The sequence below is a fragment of the Podarcis pityusensis genome, assembly GCF_964106645.2.
Source record: "Podarcis pityusensis genome assembly, chromosome: 3".
Taxonomy (NCBI): domain Eukaryota; kingdom Metazoa; phylum Chordata; class Lepidosauria; order Squamata; family Lacertidae; genus Podarcis; species Podarcis pityusensis.
The window spans coordinates 37,865,652-37,878,851 of NC_138026.1; the positions used below are offsets into that span (position 1 = coordinate 37,865,652).

Genomic DNA, 13,200 nt, shown 5'->3' on the forward strand with positions numbered 1-13,200 from the left:
GACCCTGCGGTTTGCACAGTGGGAAATCAGGTGCAACGCATTTTCCTACCTGACTTAGGACATTTGTTTTTATCAGCTGTAGTCCTGTGCAGTAGGAGCAGCTTGTCCGTTGGACTTGAGCTGCAGCTGTAGCATCACTGCCCCTTACCGGGAGCGGGAAAAGCAAGGTAATGGCTGCACAGGGACACTAGCAAAGCCAATCCAGCCCTCAAACCAGTGTACCTGTATGGTCCCAGCTTCACTGCTACCTCACCCTTCTCCCTCCTCTTAAGTGGCAGCATCGCTGCTGCCAGGAGGCTATTGCTGTGGCTCCACTCTACCAGGAAAGCCACTCCTGGTGCTCTGAGGTAGAACGTTTTGTATAAGATATATCTAATATATAAACCAAATAAAAACGGCAATGATTTGACTGTATAATACATTTAGTTACAAAATACCACTTCAAAACCTCAAGAGTTGGAAGTTTGTTCCACAATCTAGGTGTTATTTGAAAACACTGCAGGTCATGAGCAGTATTGTAACTCGTGTTCTATAAATGCATTATTAAATACAATGGGTGATATTCAGTGCTAATCACGCTCAGAGTAGAGCCGCTGAAATCAATGGAATTAAGTAACTGTTTATTTCAACAGATTAGCTCCGAGTATGACTTAGTTCATTATCACTCGGTGTAAGTAAAATTATATACAGGCCTAATTAGACAAGTAAACAAAGAGCTGTGATTACATCTGCGATATCATTAAATTTTAGTAAATAGCTGTTGGAGGGGGGCAGATTGGGACTGTTTTGCTCTGGAGGGGGGGTTCTTTCCTCAGTGTTTGGGTTTTTTAATAATCTTTCTCTCCCTCACTTTCTCATGCATACCAGAATGGTTGTATGCACCATTAGGGGAAACTTTCTTTGTATACTTTACACACACACACACACACACACACACACACACACACACCCCTACAAACCTACACAGGACAAATAGCAGCTTTAGAGGGGGTGATTTTCATTCAGAAGACGGCCTAGAGGGAAAGCTTAAAACACACAGACAGACAGACAGACAGAGTTTCAGTTGCTGCTATTTGATAAAATGGAAAGAGATGAGAGTTCTGATCACAAATCTCCACCACCTCCTTGAGTTACGCCCAATGTATCCTTCACTTTGCTCAGATAGACATTTACCACTGTCTCTGTGCTTCCAGAGCACAGATAATCTGCTTTCCATTTGTATCTTCTGCTTTATGACCTCTCCTGCACCTTTGCAACACTCATAGCCCCATCGTTTATTTTGCTTCCTCTTTTTTCTGTTTGGCCTCTTACTGTCCTTATCATACCCCCTAATAATTTATTATATTCCTGTAATCCTTCTAGTGCCTCCTCTCAAAAGTTCTTGATTGAACCAGTTATAAGATCTGCAGCCCAGTCTAGAAGAAGACTGGAGATATAGATATAGATATAGATATAGATATAGATATAGATATAGATATAGATATAGATATAGATATAGATATAGATATAGATATAGGTTTAGCTCAGAAGTAACAACCAACATTTCCAATAGGGTTTACTCATGAGTGTATTCGGTGGCTACCACGATGGCAGGGATGGCATTAGCTAGCATGTCCTTCTTCTCCCCTTACATAATTCTAACCATGTGAGTCTCCTGAGTGCCTGAAAAGGGCTATTTTTCCCCAAAAGAAGTGTCTTATTTAAAATTCATTTAATTTATTTCAATAGCTGCCTTGAATACTTGATCAGTAAGGCACTATAGAGAAATGTTTAAAATAAATAAATAAACCCCTAATCTGAAGTTGGATTGGCTTTCTGCACTCAGTGGCAACTTTTCTAAAAAGCTGCAGTCGTGTGCCAAGAAAACCAGCAGATAATGGACAACATCAGAAGGCGTCGGTTGACCAAAAATGAAAGAATACACAGCAGCAAATGGCAGCACGAGTGAGCTATGCAAGCCAATTCATACATTACTTTAACAGCATGACTTTCAGAAGCTTTGAGTGCCTCGCAACTCAATTTGCACTCCTCACAATTTAATTGCCTGCAATTAAAGTAATATTTGAAGTGAGACTCCAGGTGACCTTCTGATTGGTGAGATCCATGAGTTGCTCTTCAAACATTAATTGTGGGAATCAGAAAGAAGCGTGAGGCACCTGAGCTTCTGCAGGGTGTGTAATTAAAATAAGGCATTAGCCGGCTGTCAGCACTGACGTCTGAGCATTTATGTTGCCCACAACATTTCAGAATTTAGATAACTGTTTTTTTGATCCCTTGGTAAATTCGTGTTCCACAGACATAACACACACTTGTGCACATTCTGTAGTTAAGGCAGAGACTGGTGATAAAGAGAATACTAAACTATATATTGTTATCATTCCTCTTTCCAAATTTTTCTTGTTTAACTCATAACCATTGTGTAAAGAAAAGATTGGGTAATGGGAGGAGAATATAGCCTTAGGCTGCAATCCTATACATGCTTTCCTTAAGATAAGCCCCACTGAATGGTTTTGAGGGGGGAAGTCTCCTCCACCCATGGAGGCTCTGTGTGTGATTTAAGACCCTGCACAATGGGGGAGCCTCATTGAGCAGAGGAGGGCCCTGCCTCGGCCTTCGCCCTCAAACTTGATAGAAATGACATGCTATGATAGGTGGAGCTCGGCAATGTGTCCCCGCTTCTCCTTGCATGTGTGTTTGAATGGGGCTCATGTCATTCTGACCTCCCACATCCTGCCCCCACAGACATTTTCTTAATTGTTTATTATTAAGAGGGGAAGGGGTTTTTTTTTAATAAATAGTGGGAGTAAGGTAAAGGTAAAGGGACCCCTGACCATTAGGTCAGTCGTGACCAACTCTGGGGTTGCGGAGCTCATCTCGCTTTATTGGCCGAGGGAGCCGGCGTTCAGCTTCCGGGTCATGTGGCCAGCATGACTAAGCCGCTTCCGGCGAACCAGAGCAGCGCATGGAAATGCCGTTTACCTTCCCACCAGAACGGTACCTATTTATCTACTTGCACTTTGAGGTGCTTTCAAACTGCTAGGTTGGCAGGAGCTGGGACCGAGAAACGGGAGCTCACCCCGTCACAGGGATTCGAACCGCTGACCTTCTGATCGGCAAGTCCTAGGCTCTGCGGTTTAACCCACACCCGTGTCCCTAATAGTGGGAGTACTCAAACATTATTTGAATTGTGGAAATTAGAATCGTGGGGCCCTTGAGCTTCCGCAAAGTTTGTAATTAAAAGAAAAGTAAATCCATTGCAGAGTGAGTCTGAACAGGTCCATCATACCAACACAGAGATTGCCATGATAAGTTTTGCAGGTATTTATGTCTGGTATTTCACAATAGCTGATTCTGCATTACAAAAACAAGCCTAGAATCTCTCCAGGCTAGTGCACTGCTCACCTGGAGCAGCCACAAGGAGGAGGAGTTGAAATTTTTTACTTTCCAGTATAATAAATGCAGGACGCAGGTGGCACTGTGGGTTAAACCACAGAGCCTAGGGCTTGCCGATCAGAAGGTCGGCGGTTCAAATCCCCTTTACTATAATAAATGCAGTTTGTTGTATCGTCCAAACCTCAGACAAACTGCATAACCTTAACTATGGTTAGTGAAACTAAGCCAGCTACATCAATTATGGTTCAAAATGGAAGCAAACGCTTCTGAACATCTTGCGGCTACACTGGAAAAGGTGGAAGTGCACTAGCTGGCAAGGGGAGCAAGGCCAGGCTCATTCACATAATGCTATGCTGTGATTTAGCAAGTGGTGCATCTGAATCAGCCATGTGATTCTACTGTACAGTATTACACCAATTAGCAACTTCAAGCAGCACAAAGCTGTTAATTTTCACCAGTACCAAAACTGTTGCATGAATTATCCAAATGCCAGGATACAACAGCTCATTAGCAGCTCTCTTAATGATGTGTACACAATAATCTGCCACTTTTACTGGTGTTATCACCGCTGGTGGGAATTCCAGACTGAGTGTAAAATACACATCTAGAAAAGAGTTTGAGTATGGTAATCAGCTCAAATGTCCATTTGGACACTGAAATTTTCCCCAAGGGCTTTTCATCAATTGATCTAATGCATACATGGAAATAAGCAGTTTCATTTATTTGAAAAACCCAGGGTCGAAGTTATTTAGATTCTGGATCAAGTGATTATATTTTATTTCTTTATTTTGGCAATCAAAGTATGAGTTTGCATGTGTGAATGAATTTTAAACAAACACAGTAATTATTTGATAATGTGCTGCAGATATACTGCCCTATAATTCTTTTTCACTGTTATTATTTGAATAAATTCTACCAGTAGAAGTTGCATCTGAGTATTTTTATCAGCTTCCTTATACCCTGTTTTCTGATTGTTGCTTGACATGCAAGATTTATTTTGACACAGCGTTGTTAAATTTTGACACTATAGTTTATCCAACGAGAGTGAAATGTCACAGAATGGTACAAAACTGAAGTAAGGAATTAGCTTTTGACATTTTGCAAAGAATAAGAATAATAGGGATCCTGATTTTAAAAGATGGTTCAATATGAAGGTATCCTTTAAGCAAACAATGGCTTTTTAAACATATTTCAGTAGTGTAGCTGTCTTAGTCTGCTGTACCAAAAATATCAGAGTACTGTAGCACCTTAAAGGCTAACAGCTTTATTATGGCATTAGCTTTCATGCATCTGATGAAGTCCACAAAAACTTATCCGATAATAAATTACTTAGCTTTTAAGATGTGACAAGACTCTCAGTTGTTTTTTACCATTTGTTCACTTGCATACACAAAATGTGGGAGACCTTTTCTAACTGTAACCACTGAAATAATTTTACAGAAAATGTCAAGAGATTCAGGCTAGACTAGTATGCCTTAAGTGGACTGATGTGTACAATACTCTGCCTTTGATCATGGAGTTTAATCTGCCTTTCTAGCCCTTTCTAGCTGGTTCATGATCATTGAGCTGAATATTGCAATTATCATGTGACAACCAGGTTACCCATCTTTTGCCCTGCATGTCAGCTATACCAGATAAATCCAGTAATTGGATCCAAAAAAACCCAAACACAAATGGGGGGGGGAATCCATTAGCATTCTTCTACAAACACAAGCTCTTACACAAGCTCAATAACATCTTTGGGTTTTACTTTTCTCACACAGCACTCTAACACGAAATCTACTGTGAATAAAAGAAGACTTCCATACACAGAATGCACCTTGGGATTCAACCCATGATATAAATTTGTAGTATGTTCACATTTGGAATATTGTGTGAAGTTCCAACTAACTCCTTTTTTTAAAAAAAGGAAAAAGGATGCTATAGAGTTGGAAGATACAGAAAAGGACAATTAATATGATCAAGAATATGAACAACAGAGAAATTTTCCATACATATATATAATCGCAAAACCAGTTGTGAAGTTCACCCTTGAAGGAGTTTAAGGAGTTGTGTTATGTCAAAATTTTACTGACTATGCACATTATTATCTTATTTGATATGCTTTTCTCTTGCATCTTCTAAATTAAATTTAAGATGTGAATGAAATTATATTTTTGGATGTTTTTACATTGTGTTGTAGAAATAGTCTGAGGTGCTAGGTTAATCCAAGGTGGCTAGAGTCTGGAGTGTCAGTTGATCCAAGAGAGAGAGAAAGGTTCTTCCCACACCACATGCTTCATCAGTGCAGGGTATTATTATAGTCAACTAGCATAATGACCTTTAAAGATGATGCTCATTGGCATGTATCCAGTGGTGGCAATGACCTAGCTCAGGCTTTCTCACCCTGTGATCTGCAGTATGTCTGTAAAAATGCGGTTAAAAATTACACTGTATCTAGCACAGCCCACAACACTTGCTACAACAAACAGAAAAAATATTAAATGGTTTGCAAAGACCTTGAGAAATTTTCAAGTGCTTCATGGCAAGCAGGGTTTGGGAGCCAACTGCACTAGCGGAAAGTGCTTCTGCTCTCATAAGGCGGGACACTAAACGTTTGCTCCTGCCTGCTGCAGCCATCTGTGCCATTGCTCATTCTATTCTGGAGCCCCCTAACCCTCAGGAGCTTTTCAGGGGCGTGGGGAACCGTAATAGGTGGGAGGGGGGATAAGGAAAAATTGAGTGCCCTGCCTTGTGTGATCAGAAATGTTGTCCAATAGTGCAAAGTCACCATGTAGCTTATTTTTTTAAAGGGAGCCATTTAATCTTAAGAGAAATGTTCAAAGATGGCAGTGTTCAGTCTCCAGCAGTGGCAGATTGGGATAAAGCCAGGCTGTTACAGCTTATCCAAAACATTCTTAGCTATTATGTTTGACCAATCCTCTCTGCATTGTTGGAAACATAATGCTAGTCTAGTTGAAACTTCATTCTGATCCAGCGAAACAACACACACTCATTACTTATGGGACTTCATCTTTTATTTCTCTCATTTCCAACATGCTTTGATAAGCAGTTGTGTATGCCCCTGAATGCAAACTTAATACAGAGAACCTGGGGAGAGCCATTTGTGACAATGCAGTTTAGCTGTGATGAATGCTTGAGCACAAAGGTTGTGATCATTGGTAATTGTGGCATTAGACTTAATTAGGCAGACCTGAAGATTTCCCACAAGGACTTGGAGGCAATTGCCCTTTGTGGTTGTCAGAGAATAAAAGATGGCAGAACAGTAAGTGGCCCAACTATTTTTTTTATTTAGGTCTTACACTACTATTCTAAGCATTCAGATTAAGCATGGGCACTTCTCCAAAAGAGTTCATTTAATATGTAAAGTGGTATGATTCAGATTTATTCCTCATTTTCTCAACAATATTAAGTGAATAACTAAAGATACAGTAGTAGCCCAAGAAAAACGACACATAAAATAATACGCTTTGCTAGAACATTTGCATTTACAATTCTGTTTTAGCACAAAATCACTTGTACATACAACTAACCTGAATTTTTATAGCATATACTATACAGCATTTTTTTTAAGCCCAGCCTTCATGTTAGTCATTAAGTTAGCTGGGCAATTTTGTCTGCCTATGTTTGGAGTTCACTTTAGTGCTATGGCATACAACTTTCTAGACAGAGAGAAATAAGCAATGTGATTCAGATTTTGTGTGATATGGATGCTTTTAAATTAAAGTGAATCTTCAGATTAAAGTAAGGTTTTGTGAACAAGCCACACTTACTAGCGGTACAGCTGGTTGTGAATAAACTTTGAATTATTTTGCTAATTGTTTTAAGCATCTTTTAATTGACAGAACTGAAATAGAAAGGAATGAATCTTTGGAGCACTTTGAGGAGATATAGGAAGATAAGATTTAAAAGTACAGTAAGCCTAAAATTTATGCACTTTTAACTTGTGCACATTCAGCTTTGTGCAATCGGCAAAAAAAAGAAGAAAAAAGAAAGAAAGGGGGAGGGTGTCTGGGGAAAAGACTTTGGTAATCCCATCCATCATTGCACCCAATGCATTTTGACTATACAGGGACCTCCCCACTCACACACAACCAGCATGCGCACAACTGCTGACATGCATGCTGTTTTCTGCGCCGAAAGCAGGCGGAGATGGAACCAACTTGCATGCATTCCAGTGGCACAAATAGTGGCTGGGAACAAATACCCTATGTAAGTTGCAGGTTTACTGTACCTTAGGTGTCTGTGTGTCTCTGTGTGTGTAGATGGTAGGTAGATAGAGATAGATAGATAGATAGATAGATAGATAGATGGCTATTTTTGCTACTTCAGAAAAAAATAAAATAGATACTTTATTGGGTAAAGGTAAAGGGACCCCTGACCATTAGGTCCAGTTGTGGCTGACTCTGGGGTTGCGGCGCTCATCTCGCTTTACTAGCCGAGGGAGCCTGCGTACAGCTTCCGGGTCATGTGGCCAGCATGACTATGTTGCTTCTGGCAAACCAGAGCAGCGCACGGAAACGCCGTTTACCTTCCTGCCGGAGTGGTACCAATTTATCTACTTGCACTTTGACATGCTTTCGAACTGCTAGGTTGGCAGGAGCAGGGACCGAGCAACGGGAGCTCATCCCGTCGCAGGGATTCGAACCGCCGACCTTCTGATCGGCAAGCCCTAGGCTCTGTGGTTTAGACCACAGCGCCACCCACGTCATTTTATTGGGTAGATACAGCTTATTTCAGAATGTGGGTAATGTGGGGGAATGAGGGTTTCCCAACTCATTATCTTAATTTCAGCTGTTTCGTATGCATTCAGTATGTGTGATGGAAACTTATTCTAACCACACTGGGGTCCCACTTATTTATGGTCTAGTGTCAGTGGCGACATTACAATAAAAAAATAAAAATGATAACTCCTTCACCGTATGTTTCTTGGCAATTTGGGGAAATGGCAGAAAAAGATATCCCTGTCTACTCTCCAATTACTCTACTAGTGACTCATCAATACAGAGAGCCCTCCTTAAGTTATGTCCCAAGGGTTATTATCGCTTACTGGACTTCTATCCTAATGACAGACCAATCATGTGTTAACAGTTACAATTGGCAATCCAAGATCTGAATATAGAGTGGATTAAGGTATACCATATTTGGAAAGTTTTGCATGATCCTGTGATTAAGACCCAAGCAACGTGTGAATTTACACAAGTGGAAAACGTTGCTGTTGTTTTTTAACCTGGGCCCAACAGCAAAAGATTTGTGTCAGGGGCTTAGTAAACATGGAATTTGGAAATCTAAATAGCTTGAAGCGTATATGGGAAACAGACTTGCAGGAGAATATTGTGGAGGATAAATAGGAAAGGGTCTGGAGGGGAAATAGTTAAACATATCAATATTGGCCAAAACAAGGGAGCTTGCATTACAAATAAATTACAGATGGCATTATACACTGGTTCAACTTCCCTGCATCAACTCCAATCAATCTTCCAGTTGTGAAAGAGGATGTGAAAATAGGAACGTCTTTTCATATGTGGTGGGAGTACCCTTAGGCACAGGCATTATGGTCCAATTTTTTTTATTGAAATGAGGAATATTCTTGGAGAACCTGTTCAAGCTACACCTCAACTGGCGCTATATTTGATAGTAGAAATGAGGAAATGAAATTGAAGACATTATTAATTCTTTTATTAGTGGCAGCACGTACAACCATGGTTCAGAGGTGGAAAACATTAGAGGAAACTGCCACTGGAAATGGTGGCATAACGTCTGGAGTATAGCTATACGGGAAAAGCTTGTGTGGTGTGCAAAACTCTTGTCTGGTAGGACTAAGCCAGAAGCCTTTTGAGAGGTTTGGAAAGATCTTATTCAATATACGAACAGGGCTACAGCTTCCACACTTCCCGATAGCGGCCTCAGCAAATATGTGCCCTGGGTTTGAGTTTCAAGAGAGGTAACCATGTTGGTCATTAAGGGGCCACTAGACTCCTGTTCATATTGAGAAAGACGAACAAATTTATTATGGGATAAGTTGCATGGACAGAGTCCACTTCGTTAGATATATCTGATAAAGTGTAGTCTGATCTACAAAAAAAATTATGCCATCATAAATTTGTTTGCCTTTAAGACTCTTCGTTGTGGCTTTGAGTTGAACCTGAAGATGGCCATCAAATCAGCATTTTTAAAAAATAACTAGAAGGGACAGACTACTTCCCATTTTATATGCTTTAGTAGAGTTTCATTTTCTATTTTTTATGGTGATGGTTCATTGCTGAAAATAGATTCAATCGGGATACTGGGAAATTGGTTTCTTTGTTTAATAGTTAAAGAGAAAAGACCAGAATGAAAGTGTATGTGTGAATAATACATGACAGTAATTTGGGACATTATTACAGATTGTTTCTGCTAGATCTAGAGGAAGAGATAATTTTGGTTTTGCCTTTTTTGGTTTTTAGCATTGGATCACCTGTTTCTCTATTAGTCATGCTATCAATTATCTTTTCAACCTAGCAACAATGTAATTGCTTTTGGTAACACTCTAATAATGACGCTCCAGGGTTGTCAGCATCAAGAATCATTTGTACTTGCCTAGTCTCTATGTTTTGAAACAAGTTGGATTCTGTACCATACCTACTACTTTGCAAAATTTGGGAAATGCACCCCAAAAGTCAAGGAAGTAAATACATGTATTTGGAATGCTGAAATATAGTTTTCCAATTTAAAACAGGTGAGACAAGTTCCCCAGGGCAATATTCCTATATAGTAGATGTGGAATTTATTTGCAGTTCAAGCAAGAAAGAACCTAATAATAGGGTAGGAGTACAATTTTGAAAATAAAAGGCAAAGTTTATTATTATGAAGGACTGAAAGCTGCTCCTACTCTGGAAAAAGTTTAGTTACAATGGAATGTAAACACAGAATTCCCTTTCTCTTGTGATTGTCATGGCAACTGTGGAATGGAGAAATATTAGAGTGAGGAAGAAAAACTTTTCATCTACAGTATTCACTTCTTGTCTCTAACAATTCCCTTATGAACTCAGATGGCATTAGGTAAGAGGCTTCTGTTAAATAATGTTGACATTATTTAAAATCACCCTGTAGGGAAGCGCTTTAGAGACAAGATTAATACTGATTCAAGAGGCATTTTTATTCTTGCTGTGAATGAAATGCTCTGCTTGCTTGCTTTGCGAATTATTCCTTTGCTAAGAGCCAGTGAAGGAGGGGGTTTTTCTAAGTTTAATTTGGGAAAATTTGCATGAGTAATTTAATGAATTGTCAAAAAAATGAACCGATCGGGCCTCTATCACCTAATATGCAAACATATTACCATGTGCAATTATAATACCGTGTGAAATCAGTCCTTAGTTCATGTATGTAAACAATGGAGTTGATTGTATAATCAAGATTCAGAGCTTGCTGTCTCATGATGTTAGTTCTTAAATGAGTGCTGATTATATATGTAACTGTCTTATACTGAGTTGGATCATCAGCTCAAGTAGCCCAGTCTACTATGACTGATGACCGTAGCTGTCAAGGGTATTATAGGAGCCTTTCTAAACTGTGGTACCTAAGATTCTTTTTCAACTGGGCATCTGAAGAACTGAATTCAGACATGCCTCATGGTTCAGTGGAACTTAAAAGTAAGTGTTTATATGATTGAAGACCGAAATTCAAAACGTTTTTGTATTTTCATATACATACTATTTAAAGTGCTGCCTATTGATTTGTTGACCCACTGTAGTTTTCACATTGGGTAGGGGGAAATGTCTCCTAGCCTTGGATAAAACTAAAAGGGGGAAAAAATCTGTCTTCTGTTTGACTGAGTTTGATGTACAGGGAAGGGAGCTCAAACATGATGTGGGAGTAGCAATTTTGAACTAAAATTAAAGCTTGTAGTTGATTAATTACACTGATTAATGCATTAAAGTTTGCAACTCCACTTCTTATCTGTATTTTCAAAAAGTTGAGTTGATAGAAATTTAAGTGATGGACTTGGCTTGAATTGTCCTGTAATCGTCCAAATCTCTGTCCATAATGAGGTCAAATTCTAGCCCTAAGAAATGTTATTTCAACTCCCACTGAAATTAGTGGGAGTTTTGGACATCCAACTGTAGGCAATCTGGCAAATTTTAAATTACTTATAATAGAAGACAAAAAGAACAGTGTGTCACACATATATGTACACACACACACAGAGAATGAATATGGATTGTGGATGCAAGATACTTCTGCATTTTCACCACAAAGGAAATCCTTAGAAAAGACATAAATACGTTTGGTGTGCTCTGCTTAACATCACATTATTAGAAAACCGCTACATAAATTACATTAATAGAATCAGCCGAAGATTAACATCTCTTCCTGTATTAAACTACTAATCATAAAAGGCATGGCCTTCATTTAGACAATGAAATGAAAAAGATTTTGTAGGGGCTCAGAAAGATGCTGGGGGGGAAGGAAAACTTAATAGAAGAGCTATTCTCTCTCTTCACGGAAGGGCTATTTTCAATTTCTCAGTATCGCACTGCTAATACTCAGTTTTCAGGATTATTAATTACATATTGTGTTAGCTCAGTTGCACTTACAAGCTCATGTTTACATTTGCTTGCATATGGTTTCTTGATTTTATAGGTTTCATTTCTGCTTCTTTGGTCATGGCTACTGTCAGCACTGGCCCACCTGTGAAGCAAAGTAAAGCAGTTGCCTCAGGCAGAAGCCCCTGAGGTGCCACCCCAATGGGTGCCCCTCCACCTCCACTTCTGGTGGAGAAACGGTGCCAGCATAGGCACCAACTGCTAGTGAAAATCTCATGCATTTTCCTTTCTATAGATAATTAGAAGACCCTCTGGGGCAATTTAACCCTTACCATTTCCCCTGTTCTGCTTCCCCAGCGTAAATCATCCCTGTGCTGCTTTTATCTTCATGTGGAAAACTTGCAGATAGTATACCTGCGTTTACTCCCACCCCCATCGTAGAGGTGCAAACACCTCCCCTGACACTATTTCCTAAGTCTTCAAAGCAGTACTTATTAAAATGAAATGAAATATAACAAGATATCCTTATCATAGATCCCTCGCACCATTCCTAGTTTGAACCTGTGACTCTCTCCACATGTTGTTTACTCCAGTCCCCATCAGTCCCAGCCAGCAATAGGCAATAGTTGGGATAATGGGAGTTGTAGTCCGCCCTGAGATCTGTGGGTATAGTGTGGTATACAAATTTAATAAATAAATAGTAGTAGTACAACAATATCTGGAGGGCCAATGTTTTTCCATCCCTGATGTAGTTAGGTGGAATCTACACACATATAAAAAAACGCTGTGAAAAAAAAGCATTTTGAAAAATACATTGAATTTTGCATAGCCGTCTAGTGTCATATTTGTACAGTGGTACCTCTGGTTATGAACGCTTCTGGTTACAAGCTGCACTAACCCGGAAGTAGCTGCTCCTGGTTGTGAACTTTGCCCCAGGATGCGAACAGGAGGCCCCATTAGTGAAAGTGCGCCTCAGGATAAGAATGGTTTCAGCTTAAGAACGGACCTCCGGAACGAATTAAGTTCATAACCAGACGTGCCACTGTATATTGCACTTTACAACACATTTAAAATGTTTTATTTTTAGCTGTGTAGCTGAGTCCTTAGGCAGCGTTCTTTCAGTTGCACAGGAAGGAGGGATTGGATATACCTTCTGTGTCACTTGGTACATGTGTATTTTATTTAAAACATTTGTATGCTGTCCTTAATTCAGTTCATATTCCAGTAATAATCACCAGCCCTTTAGTCACAGTTAGTCGTCAGATTTAAGAAGGAAGCAAAC

At 39.6% G+C, this 13,200-nt stretch overlaps 1 protein-coding gene across 3 annotated transcripts in view; it reads left to right on the top strand.

Annotated features, from left to right (window-relative positions):
- KCNQ5 (potassium voltage-gated channel subfamily Q member 5) overlaps positions 1–13,200 on the top strand; it is a 272,747-nt gene that overhangs the window by 140,102 nt on the left and 119,445 nt on the right. Inside the window, exon 1 of one of the 3 annotated variants that reach the window (XM_080997990.1) lies at positions 10,349–10,434. The exons of the other annotated variants lie outside the window; for them this stretch is intronic. Within the exon in view, the coding sequence (XP_080854116.1) occupies positions 10,415–10,434 (20 nt within the window). The 5' untranslated portion in view covers positions 10,349–10,414. Of the gene's footprint in view, positions 1–10,348; positions 10,435–13,200 lie in introns of those variants that run through there. 3 annotated transcript variants of the gene reach the window in all.